General features: G+C 28.2%; 1 protein-coding gene across 1 annotated transcript; it reads left to right on the top strand.

The window, feature by feature from the left end:
- The first annotated feature begins 7,010 nt into the window (after positions 1 to 7,010).
- Positions 7,011 to 7,722, top strand: LOC105363329 (uncharacterized). Its single transcript, XM_011500997.1, has 2 exons — positions 7,011 to 7,357; positions 7,506 to 7,722. The coding sequence occupies exons 1-2, from the start codon at positions 7,011 to 7,013 to the stop codon at positions 7,681 to 7,683; spliced, it is 525 nt and encodes a 174-aa protein (XP_011499299.1). The 3' UTR covers positions 7,684 to 7,722.
- Positions 7,723 to 14,168: the final 6,446 nt, after the last annotated feature.

Raw genomic sequence — 14,168 nt, 5'->3', positions numbered from 1 at the left:
ATTTGATCAAATAATTAATAGTTTTTCACTTTAGCTGAAACAAAGATAGAGTTTTATTTATCACGGATGGTAAAATTGTGTTCAGTGAATGGAAGATGCAACTTGTTGACTTGTTTGAAATGCTAATTAATTATGGATGAATTCATACTGCATCTATATAAGATAATATGTTATTAGAATTTATTGGAAATTATGCACTTAATATTATTAAGAAAATTAAAATCTCAATCCATTAACTTTAATTACTTTTTCCATATTACATGCAGGAAAGTATTTAAGAGTAACTCTAATATGTTAAATATTTGTAAAATTAGTATTCGAATTTCCAACTTGCAAATCAATACATACAAAATAAATAATTAATAATACCTGACTAATAATAATAATAATTATCTGACTAAGAGAAAATGATGATAATTATAATATATATATATATATAGATAATACAAAATAAAATAGAATTTTTAAATATAATTATTTGTATACATCGAATTAGAATAATACATTTTTCGTAAATATTGGAATATAATTATATTTCATTATATATATATATATATATATATATATATACATACATAAGGAAAGAATGATATTATATTTGATTTAAAAAAAGTAATAATTAGTCCATTTTATTTATACCTTATTTCCTAGTCGGTTTTCCATTAAAAATAAATAAAGAAATATATATATAGAAATTGAAAAATTTTATAAAAATATTTTAAGCATTAAATCAGTCAGACTTAAAAAAAAAGTCTATTTTAAAAACTTTGAATAAAAGATTTATTAATCTAATACTATATCTTCAAGGATTTATAATTTAACTTCTCTTTTATTTTAAATGATATATTATGCAATGAAGTAAACATTAATTATTTTATTGTTATGAGAATTTCATTATAGATCAAATTAACGAAGATAATTGCTTATAGATTTGGTAATTAAATTCTAACTGAATTTAAATCAAAGCAAAACTAATCTCTGTTGAAATTTTTCACATTGTATTCTGGAAAATACATAATCTACATATAAATAGCAATGTAAATTTTCAATTCCAATCAGCCGTCTATGTTCGTCCTTGGAAGGCACTTTAATAAAACACTAACTACTAAAAGTATTGTAGACAGCTTTAGGCCAAAGGTATTTACATAAATAATAGTAAAATTAATAATTCAATTCAACAATTCAAATTGTCAAATTGAACACCATGTAATTTATTATTAATATGTCTCATTTATGCTAATATAAAAATTTAAAGTATTCTAAAAATGTCAAGCATGAATTCTAAAAGTGTTATCTCTTTACATAGCTTTAAGCTTTCTAGTTTCACTTAAAGGTACATATAGCTAGTTTTCAAGAAGGTATCATAAATTCTGCAAATTGTCCGCAATTATTTATTTAATAAAAAGAAAAAAAGAAAAAAAGAAAAGAAAAAAAAATAAAAAGCAAAATAGCACGCTTGAAATAACTTCGTAAGAATGTCAAGTTAAATTTATAAATTGAGATATTGGTAGTTGTAAATATTTACTAAATTTTAATCGACTTTGATTTCGTATTAGAAATAACAGTGACAAAAACAAAACAAAATTTAAATTACATTTGCCGTATTCTGTTCGTAAAATACAAGGTAGTTTGAGCGCACGCAAGAACGTTATCGTCATGACTCTAAGTACAGTTGTATTGTTGCCAAGCCAAACCTTGAAGTTCGGCGTTGTCGTAACGTGGGAAAGAGAAGCAAGATGAGTGCCTTGCGTATTAGAACTAAAAGAAGGTTACTACTTTGTTGGCATCACTACCTACGTCAATTTAAATAAAACGAGATTACTCTTTCCTAAGTAATATACAAAAAATATAAGTTTTCTCGTCTATCAGTCTATCTGTCGCAGGAATATGTAATTCTAATTATTCTTCTCCTTAAAATACTGCATTCACTGGGTAAAATATGGAATATAATGTAATTACTCGTTATCGCGAGTGCCAATACATGTGTAATATGTTGTAATATGAGAATAAACATTTTTTAATTCTCGCTTAATCGTAACATAAAGTATCTGGGCAAATTGAGTTTATATTGGGATATTTTACTATTTTTTTTTATTAAAATTTCTTTAATGCATGAAAGGGAAATTTTAACGTTAGAAAAACTCAATACCCAACATATTTTTCCATTAATCTAATTATTTATTTTAATTCAATTTGTATTATAATAGTAACTTACGTTCTGATTATCTTGATTTTCTTGATTTTCTTGATTTTATTGAATAAACAATGAACTTACGTGACTGGAACTTCGGTTATAGAAACAGGACGACTGATCAATTCAGTTGCCTCTCCAGCTAAAGGTACGAAGGAAGTATTATTTTGAAGTGCAATTACTTTAAGCTATTGTGTCTGCATTTAGATAAGCCCGAAAAGGGAAAGAATGAAATACAAAAAATAAATTTTCTTATCTTTTTCTTTTAGTTTTCATTATAATAATGTATGAACTTTTATGTTCTTTTCTGCCAATCAATGATAAGAAGAGTTCGAGTTTTTGGTAAAATCAATGAAATCAAATTGCATTATAAAGTATCCAACGATGTTTGAAAATTATTTATGAAATTTTACAATTTCATATTTTTGTAAAATATTATTTACCGTCCTACGAAATGAAATACTATATTGTGAATTTTAAATATTTCTTAATCATTTCTTTGGATTACTTTCTTAAATATTTTTTAACACTTTTCAAGCGACCAATTCATTTTGTAAAAGAATCGATTTTTTTATTTAATCGAAGCTTCTAATTTACGTCCAAACAGGACGCGTGACGATATTGTTTTATCATTTGTAAATTTTAACTTTAACCTCAGTGAAAACTTTAATGGTGTGGATTGTAAGTGTAGATTTTGCGAAAGATGTTCTCGTTAAATTTAATTTATTATTAATCGCTTAAATAAAGTAGCATCTATTGAATTTAGTAATATAACAAACTAAATCTAATCTATCATTGATTATAGAAAATTCCATCTAGTTATTTCAAAATGTACCTTCACTCTTAATTATCATGGAATATTATTTATTTGTCAAGATATCTTATTTCTGATTTATTTAAATGTAAACTATTTTAATATACTAAGAACGTAGTTGCATTATGTAAGGGTTTAATATTTATTATTATAGGAATACTCGAATATAATATATAACCTTAACAAGCATAGATCAGTACGCCTATTCAATTTAATCCATTCAATGCACGAAAAAGCATAAATAATGTTTTTCTATGCATATTTTTAATATTTTTGAGACTAGAACGCATCACAATTGAATTTCATAAGAATTTGTGTACCTAAATGAAGCAATAAAATAGGTTTTATGCTACATTGCGAAATTTCTTTTTAACTTCAAATATTCGATAAATATATCTGTATTGTACGGTCAGAATTTATAGAGATTTATGATAATATACTACGCATACATTGAAAATATTTAAAGTAACATGGTTTGTCAATTGAAGATACAATTTGAAGTGTAAAAATATTACAGAAAATTAAATTAATTTATTGTATTTTAATAATTAATATTTAGATTTTTATTATATTTTACTATATTATGAATACGTTGAAATTAACGTTATTGTATTATGGTAGTTGTAATTAATAAATATTGAAATATGAATAAGAAATAATTAAATTGAAAATTATTATGAGTGTGATTTGTTGGAATATTTCTTTAGAAGAAAAAAAAAACTGTTTATACGTTTGAAAACAATTTATATTTTGCTTTGGTATATTATTCTGCCTAATTTAAACCTTTTATTTTTCATTAAATTTCTATTTAACAATACACCACAAATATTATTTCTTTCAACTATCGTATATTTATTTAATTTTATACTTTTTTCTAATTCATTGTCTAATCTTTGCACACTGTTTAAATATTCCATAAATAACTTTTTAATTTCATCTACTTTTCGCTTGATTAACTACAGTTACACCAAAAATATTATTTCAATCAATTTTTTGCTTTTTAAATTCATTTGAACTTATTATATTACTTCGATTGTTTTCTAATTTTGCTCTGAAATTCTTTAGACTTCAAAAATTTTTTTTGAATTCTAAAAATATATAGTAATTTATTTTGAAAATTCACATGTTATAAAAGAGATTTATTAGTAATAAATTTGAATTACTTTTTTTTGAAACTTGCAAGCAAACATTGTAATAAAAAATCATCTTCATAATTTTTTTTATTTTTGTAAGCAATTATGTATATTATATATATTAACAATTATATATAGTAAAGAATACAATTTTATTATTGAATAAAAAATATTATATCAAAAATAAAATTCGTATTTGGTGTAATTAAGTTTAATTGATGTGAGCTATCATGAATATTTTTATATTTAAATTTCATAAACAATTAAATTTTTTGAAATTACATGATGATTCACACACGATTTTTTATTGTTGATTCTAATTGCTTTAGTGGTTAAAATACTTGATTCGATGTTATTTAAGCTTTTCGTTATATTATTCCAATATTCAAAATTTACCAAATAACCGTACAAGTTCATTACAAACTTCGTCTTTTATCTTGCTATTATTATAATTTATCGAACATTGCTATATATTAAATTAATTACCTTCTATGATGATAAACGATTGTCGTTAGTAATAAACTTAAATTTCTTAATAAAATTACTAATAAAATATTTTTATCAAATTCGAAGCTTGCCGCTCAAAACATTAATTAATTTTGTTGTAAAGGGACGTACCGTTAATTCAAGTTCCCGTTCTTATCGCTAAATATCGAGTTTCCATGCTTTTACATTGAAATTTTATGATTTTATAAAAATTAATTGTTGTCATTTATAACCTTATCATTATGTAAGTTTTTAAAATTTTTAAAAATATTCAATATTCTAATTGGCCGTTTATATGTATTCATTGCAAAATCAAACTTTGGTTGTAATTTATTTCTTTTTTTTTTTTTTTTTTTTTTTTTTGTATATAAACTTGAAGAGAATAGTTTGGAATTTCAGTAATTATGCAATAAATTCAACTTAACATGAATACTCAAATAAATTAATCAATTCAGTTAGTTACCAAGATAAGAAATTTTATTTAGCCTTACATGTACACTTATGAGCTTTTAAAAAATATTTAACAAACGAGAAGACACACATTTCTTTAAATTATCATTTAGTCCATTTATTGTGATATTACATATATATATATATATATAGATTTTTATAAAATAGTTAATTAAGTCTTGATTGAGTAAAGTTAAAAAGTTTCTAAAAATATTTGCATTTGGAAAGGTATTTATTAATGAAAAATAACTGAAATTTTGATATAAATTTTTACTTTTATTATGTAGAATGAAATATATCGTAATGAAATTATTAATTTTCAAAGATACGGTATAAATAAAATACAATATAATACGATTCATAATACGACTTAGCCAATAATGAGTAAATATTTTCTTCTTTTTTTTTTCTTTTCCTTTTTTTGAGCAAATCAACTCAGGCTAACTCTAGACCTCTACGTACGCGCTTGTAACTGTAAAATTCATGTTGTAATTTAGGAATTTAAATAAGCGCTATAATATAAATATATAAGAATATGTGTTTCTTTATGTATGGTATATAAATGTTCTTATACGAGGCAGTGTCGTAAATATTGAAAGTACGTGTGTACATTGAAAATAATGAAATACGAGTATAAAGGATGGAATTTAAAACACGTAACAAGATGCAATTAAGTTAAGCATTTTTAGCATATTTATTGTTCAAATGTTACAGTAGTTGGTACGTTGTATTTGGAACTATAAGTCAAGTAGAATTAAGTTTATTTTCAAGCTCCTTGAAAAAAAATTTAAATTTAAATTCTTTTTAACTATAGCGATAGAATTGGAGTATTTGGTTTTTGTTCGAGCGCACTTTGAATAAGTTATTTTTCAGTTTCGAAAGAAAAGTTTTACAGCAGAGTATATCTTAATTGGCAAGTCATTCAGCCCCTTTGGTCAGATGAGAAATATACAGGCCTTAAAGAAATATCCGCTAATCCTTACATTCATTATGTAAAGTAGAATAGATAGCTGAAAACTTGTATAAACCGAGAGGATCGAAAATTGTCCGGGATAAAGTTCCACGGCGCACCCTTTAAATTATTCCCAAAGCTTCTGCATCACCTCCATGGCGCCCTCGTCTTTTTATTTATACAGATAATTCATACGTGGAGCTATCTCGTTATTAATCGAAACTTGGGTGTAAGGGCACGTTTAATATCCATTTCACTCCACACCACCACCAACCCTCCTCCCTCTTCCGCCCATCACTACGTCAGCTTCATAATATTCTAATCCATTGATTATGCAGCTGGCTGCAATCAAACTATAAAGCTGCGTATCGACTCGATATTCAAATTTTCCCGGCTACTTGCTTATTCCAAGTAACTCGAATAAACGATTATTTGAAAAGTGCAAATATTTTCCTTTGAAACGACGACGACTCATTTAAAGGCTAGCCGTCTATGAGCCAGTCAACCCTCCTCTCACATTACTTTTCTTTTTCTTTCATTCTTTCTCTTTTTTTTTTTTTTTTTTTTTTTTTTTTTTTGTTTTTTTTTTTAATAAATATTTCATTTAAGAACTGCTGCTCCATAATTCACGAGCCGACGTTCTTTTCTCGATGATTCATTGTAGCGAATCGAGGTATCGTAGCCGTTCTTTTAAATTCAAAAACTTCCTATCGCCGCGAGGCTGCGATAATTTCCCGTGCAAATGACCGTGGCGACTAAAGTACGCGTCCCGTGATTAAGGAACATTTATCAAGGCTGATTTAGAGTCGGGTGTGGCACGTCTCGCAGCGAGAAGAAAATAAGAGTGACGGAGATAGATAGATAGGCGAATGGGGCGGGTGGGGGGGGGGAGATGGAGAGAGATGGAGAGCGAGATTGAGAAAGGGCGGGAGGGAGAGGGTGAGATCATTGTTAAGATCCTGTAGGCCACATCGGCCCGATGCGATGAGCGCACCAGGACTGATAGCGCCGATGACGTTGCAGCTTATCTTCGGGATCGGCACGCCACTGCAGCTGGAGCGCGAGAGCGTCATCGTCGGGGCGTTCACTAAGCTGATCTACGCTCTACCGAGTAACGCGAGCGAGCTGACGGAGCCGGGCGTGGTGTACGGGCGGGAGGAGCCCCCGAGAACAAGTCGCTGGAGTTTGTACGAGAGGCTCGCGAAGCTCCTCGAGCTCTATGGCCTCGGCGATGGTCGCTCCTGCGTCCTCCGCGCCATCTGCGAGGCCGCGAGCATGCCCTTCGAGCACCGCGAGGGCCTTCTGCAGCGGCTCCTTCAGACCTTCCTCTCGTAAGTATAGTACCGCGTGGCTATGTGCGAGCTCCCGTATCGATTGCCGCACGGAGATGCGCATGGAAGCGAGAGAGGCGCCATGGCGCAAAGAGCGCGAGCGGCGAGGAGAGCCGCTGACGAGGGCGTGTGACGAAATGTGTTGCAGGCCCTCGAGTACCCTGGAGCGGCACGAGGAGTACCGGGACCGCGAGTACGAGGCTGCGGAGCGGCTGGGCGCCCGAGTCGGCGATAACTGCCACGCCCTGTACCCGGAGTGTCGAACGAGCTTTCTCGATCTGTTTTCCAGTGTGCGGAGCCTACTGTTACCGGAGAGCCTAGAATGAACGCTGCTTCGTCGATGGCTCCATCAAAGTCTCTCCTACCCTCCCCCACCGAACCCCCAACCCACAACCCTAACCCAACACTCCCCAAAACCCCATCATCATCTTCACAGCCAGGGGTGGCCCCGAACCAGTCGTCCTTCCCGCTTTGAGTATCTACGTAAATACGCTCGTTCTACGGCATCCGATCGAGGTCCCCCACCACAGCTGCCCTGCCTACGATTCCCCACTGTTTTTCCACTCCTTCTGTGCCATCCTTTTCAAGTAGTTCACCCGCTCTTTCATCCGACGCGGGCGTTTCCATCTCCCTGCTCTCTCGCCGTCACTTCCTTTAACTCACTTACTAACTTTAACATTCATTAGTTCCTACAGAGCCATAATAACAAATTTACTACGATTTTATGTGGTTCTCTTGTAAATCGTAGTCCCTTAATTGCCGATAATCCTTATGAAGTGTCGAGTTCATAAGTATTATTAGCGCCATAATTGTACAAAGGCAGCGCATTCGCTTTTACCTATATTTTTTATAAATTTTTCACTTAAAATAAATAATGTATAGGGCATTGAATTAAATGTATTTACAATAAAAATAATTCGATTTTATGCAATCCAATTCTCCTTCGAGACGGCTTTTTCCTTTTATCCATCCGACTCTACCTAACAAAGTAATTTCTTTTATAAAAGATGTACAATTCCAAGCAAAATTAATATTATTATATTGATATTAAAGTAGACACAATTAATTTTAAAACGTTACTTGTAATTATCAATAAATTGATCCATTCTCTTATATATATATATATATATATATATATATATATATATATATATATGCATTATGTATTAATGGAAATCAATCAATTAAATAATAAATAATTCAAGGAGTAACGTGTGAAACGATAATGTGAGTTTGTAAAATTTCGTAAATTCTCGCCAACGCAATACAATTACCTCACAGAGTGTATTATTGTTCTTTTTGGTACTTAAAAATTATTTGCAATCTTCATGATTGAGAAAATTAAAGTGTCTATCCTTCTCGATTTATAAACATTTATATTGCAAATCACTTACGTCACACAGACGTTTTATCGCTCCTGACAAATAAATCTAAATATGTTGAAACCACTACCTAATGTAAGGTTCCACCGATTTATCAAATTAGAATTTAATTAAAGTTTCTGGTACTTTCTTTAACCAAAATTTCATGCGGTTGATTTCAATAACAGTTTACTGTGTTAGTTTTACACTAAATCTCAATAAGCATTGTTATGCGTCAAGAATGCATCGTAACATTCTCACAAATTCTATGACGTACAAAGTTAGAATTATTTTTAATATTGAACTAGCAACGTTTCTCAAATACTTCAGTAATCTCAATGAAATCTTGAGTTTATGATTTAAATTCAAATTATGTTTGCATATACCTTAGTAAATTTATTTTGAATTTACTAGAGCAGTGCATTGTAAAAAATATCGTTACACAATTTTTTTCAATATCCATACATATACTTAAGTTTACAATAAAATAACATATCAATAAGTATATACATATGTATATGTATATCATTTAAGAAATTTAGAAATGATTTTTGAAATTATAAAAAGAATCGAAATTATTGTTTAGAAAATTAAATTTAGTTTCAGTTAGGAATAGCATTGAAAATATTATACTTCTTACATAGTTTACGTTAGCTACTAATATTAGTACCCTGAAAATATGTAAATTTCAGAATAAGTAAAGAAGAACAATTTTTTGTGATTCATACTACAAACAATTCAGGCGTGAAACTGCGTATCTAAGGCATATGGATTTTAGCTGACGTACTGTCTTTTTTTTGTTTTCCTTTTTTTTTTTTGTTTTTTTTTTGTTTTCGTTTTTATTCTCTTGATAACGTAAAATACTATGAAGTTCGGCAAACATAAAGTTATATAAAAGAAAAGTTGTTAAAAGTAATTGTAACTTAATAATATATTTTTAAGTTTGAAAGCCGAGCATATTAGTCTATACCAAATTCGTTACTTTCACTAATACCTTTCCACCATCACAGATTCTCATAAGATAATACGAGTTACTTTTTGTGTATTGTTATGAAGCTGTAATGTTTGAAAATATAATTAAAACTATATTTATTAATTAAAAGTACAATTTCTCCGTATATAAAAATCTTTATTCTTTACTAATTGAGAATATTTTAATTAATTCAAGCAACAAATTGCATTACCAAGTTTCAATAAAATACATTAAACTAAATTTCTTAATAGCTATTAAAAAAAAAAAATCCTTAAAGTAGGTAAGTACGTGACGTATAAACATAAGATGTATGATACATTTATTTGAGACTTATAATTTTACGAGCATTTAATATTGAATTTAATTTGCCAATAAATGACTTTTATTAAACCTAAATATTAATAGTTAAATAGTTAAATTGAAGAAAAAAATCAAGGGAAAAATAGCTTTCCTTTTAGTTATGTTACAATATATATTACCTAATTTAAGAGTTGATAAATAGATATTATAGATATTCTCTAGGCATTAATTACGAATGTATAAAAGAAATTACAGAATTGCCAAGGTAATATTTAAGGGTTATGTTTATTATTTATATTTTCAGGTTATGTTTAATAGTAGATATTTAGAATGTGCATAGTTTCTTACTTTTTATGAAATTTTACAATCTCAACTGAACTCATTTTTATTCAACTCACTTGATAAAATTTGCCTGTGTCAACATCATACACTCAACGTCATAGTACTTGCAATATCAGTTAATTTAGAAAATATTAATTTTTCATTCGTAACGTATCGATAGTATCTAGTTTGAAAAACAAATATAAACAATTATTTTATACAATGCTGCATTTTTTAATAGGTCTAATCAAAATTTATTATCTTTGTCAATCATTTTAATTGTTTTTAATGAACGATTTGTAGTAAGCGATTTTATAATGTATATGCCAAGAATAATAAAGTACTATTAAACTATATTGTTTCACTTATTAATAAGAGTAAGTCTCTAACATAAGGCCCGTACATTAAATTATATTACAGAAATTTTCATTTCACTTCATTTGTATAGCATGTATAAATAATTAAATATGCCAGGATTAAAACGGCAGGAGTAGTATGTTTTATTAGTAGTATTTATTATTAATCCTGTATAGTTTTATGGGGTTAACTTCTATACCACGTGGCGGAAAGTCATACGTTCATATTTTCACAAAATATACAGTACTAATCGTACGCAACTATGCAAGATGTAAAAAGTATGAATAAACTGCAATTAACCAATTTGAAAATATTTGCAAACATGAAAATGACTCAAATCAGCATTATACCGCAATTTGTATGGTACAATAAACTATATATATTTAAATAAGTTGAATAAATGGTAAGAACAGTGGTTTTTGTTAATGACAATTTCAAATGTATGGAAAATTATGAATGAATTATTTCTTTTCTAGAATGTAACGATTTAACATTCCTTATTGCCTTTAAGTTTATATTGTCCATCTATTATATACTGCAGAAACGAATTCTTGATGAAAAAAACAAAAAGCTCTATTAAAGTGACAGTTAATTTTCATATTAATAATCGAATATTCGTTTTGTGTATCGATTTATCGTCACGAGTTCGTAATATTAAATCCCTCGACCAAACCTTAGTAAGGGCAAATAATAAAGAATGGAAGAGTCTAATATTGCGTCCAAGAGGAAATTAGTCAGATGTCCATGGTTTTTAGTAAATTGCATGAGCTAACGAAAGCCCACATGTTGTTCTATGCGAATAATACACAGAAGCTTAACACGAAGCCCGGAACGGAGACAGAAAGTTCCTTCACTGCTTGTTCTCTCGCTTGCACACGTTGGGTGAAAAGTAAGAGAGAGAGAGAGAGAGAGAGAGAGAGAGAGAGAGAGGTCGCGTTCGCGCTAAGTTTTCATTTCCGCGTTGCGTCCTCGCGTTCAGGCTTTCATTTGCCTAAAAGTCGGAATAAGGATTTACGGATAAGGATAGTACTACATTCAGTTGAGGAATCCGAAATTACGGCTACTCACTCCGCTCTGTGGTTTTCCACGCTCGAAAGCAGCATTTGAATTTCATCCTCCCTCCGCTTCTTTTTACGCTTCATTATTTTGAATATTTTGGCAACCTCTGCCTCAATTCAATGGAAGAGGTGGTGAAAGCTTTTTACACGGGGTCGAATTTAAATGAGACTCGGATTTTTAGAGTATTTAGAGCGTGCACTTATCTTGAATTGATGGCTCAAAGTTTATTTTTAATGTACAAGAGTGGATATTGCAAAAATTATTGATTTCACTTGTTTATCAGCTATTATACTCAACAATCTCAAAGATGGTTGAACCAACTATTTCGTCTGAATAGAATTAAATAGAAACTTTCACAAATTGATTTTTGGGGATGTTTCCCTTTATGTGTTAGAAACTTGATAATCTGTATGAGAATGAAGATGAACACGAGCGATAAACTTTTTATCTGTGTACGTGACTGAAATGCTGATAGATGATATGGTGTCTTGAAATACGTTGAGCGTGAACAGTAAAATTATTTGCCTACAATAATACAGCGATAATTATTTCATTTTGCTTTATGTCTTAATAAATTATTGTCCTGTTAAATGCTTATATCAAGATTATTAAGTTCATTATACGAAATGCGAAATGCGTATTATTAATTTATAAAACGATACTCATAAGCGTGAATGTTATATTTTCATTATATTTTCCATAAAACGAAAAAATTAAATGAAAAAAAAAAAACAATTTTTTATGTTAAGGGTTGGATATTTATATCTATAGCATGTAAAAATGATAAAATTATTTAGCGGTTTTTTGTCTGTTGTCCTTGCATCGGTAAATATATGTTTGTGTACATTTAACTTCCATCTATCTAATTTATATTTTATCTAATTTATATTATATAATTTATATTATATATTATATAATATATAATATATACATCTAATTTATATCTAATTTTGTATTTATATTCCTACTGTATAACTTAATCATTATATGTATTACTTATCTCTCTGTCGCCTAATCTTTTCTTTTATCTATTAAATTCTAAATACATATGAGACAAATGCATACAGAATTAATCATAAAATATTGACAAGAGTATTGTACTTTATTTGAATTAACAGTGTTATAAGCAATTATTCGCATGTAATTTAGTTTAACTAATTTCTTAAAGACTATTATAGTAGTGATTATAGAAACCATGAAATATTATTGTCAGTAAAAACACGACAATTGTTTACATTTCATTTTTCTCTATAATTTATCGAATGAGTGGTGACTATATTGGACCTGTAATAATTAAACTTTTAATGTAACACAAAAGATTAACTCAGCATTATTAAAAGCCAAATACTTGAAACGTGCAATTGTCGTATAATTAAGTTAAGAATCTTATTTTTATTAATAATAATGTTTGTCATTATATCATAACAAATAAAAAATATTAAATTACAGTTAATATATAATATAAAATCATACTTACAAGATTATTTATCAAGTAATAAATAAATATCAAAATACAAAAACATAAATTTTGCAATTTCAGTCATTATCAGTCTGATTATAATCAATTTTTACATGAAATGTTTCACATGTACGCGATTTTTTCACAAAGAATTTATTCATATTTTTGTAAATTTCGTATTTTAAAGTTATGTTCGCCCATATATACTTTTATGTATACCATTCTAATTAAAAACAATGTTAAAATTATATTCGATTGAAAATAATAGAGTAATTTTAATTATGGAATCACAATATTCATTCATTTCTTAAATAAATTTTAATATTCTTTTTATATGATTGACATTGATCTTTTTGATTATGGATAATAATACTAGTGTAATTTACGTGTCTAAATAAATAATAAAATATTTAAAAATATAAGAAAATTGTGAAATTAAATATAATTATGATGTGCATTCTTTTTTAATTAAAATTCTTATGATTATAATAAGATATGAAAAATTACATTGTCGTCATTCTAAATGCAATTTATAAAAATCCTTTTTACTTGGGTTTCATATTTAATTTATACATTAAAATAATATCTCTATAAAAAAAATTGCAATAAACAATATATTTCTTATAAATTGAATTATACTTCCGAATATATTATTTCTAAAGTAATTTTCAATATACAATATTCATCATAGTTTTCATCAAATTTATTTCGAAAATGGTTTTTATTATCAATAATCTGTCTTAAATTACACATGTAATCGTATATTACTATAGCGTACCATAAATTCTCATTGATAATACCAATTGTATCTAATTAGATTTATTTGTAATCCATTACTTTGATCATTTAAGGTTATAAAAATATTTATCTATCTCTGATGAGTTTAGACTAAAATGCATCTTCGCGTATTCCAGGTTAAAATTGTTATATAGAAATTGAATAAATCCCTCGCTTAATAATTGATTATTATGCAAATATTTT

Source organism: Ceratosolen solmsi, unplaced genomic scaffold (genome assembly GCF_000503995.2).
Source record: "Ceratosolen solmsi marchali unplaced genomic scaffold, CerSol_1.0 scaffold27, whole genome shotgun sequence".
In the NCBI taxonomy this organism is placed as follows: domain Eukaryota; kingdom Metazoa; phylum Arthropoda; class Insecta; order Hymenoptera; family Agaonidae; genus Ceratosolen; species Ceratosolen solmsi.
Note: the sequence above shows the minus strand (reverse complement) of the source record. Positions and strands in the feature narration are given on the sequence as shown.

What these genes read in the sequence shown, in the direction of transcription:
- LOC105363329 (XM_011500997.1), top strand. Translation starts at nt 7,011, where the DNA reads ATGAGCGCACCAGGACTGATAGCGCCGATGACGTTGCAGCTTATCTTC. An exon ending in CTCCTTCAGACCTTCCTCTC is followed by an intron (nt 7,358 to 7,505) that starts GTAAGTATAGTA and finishes AATGTGTTGCAG; the next exon opens with GCCCTCGAGTACCCTGGAGC.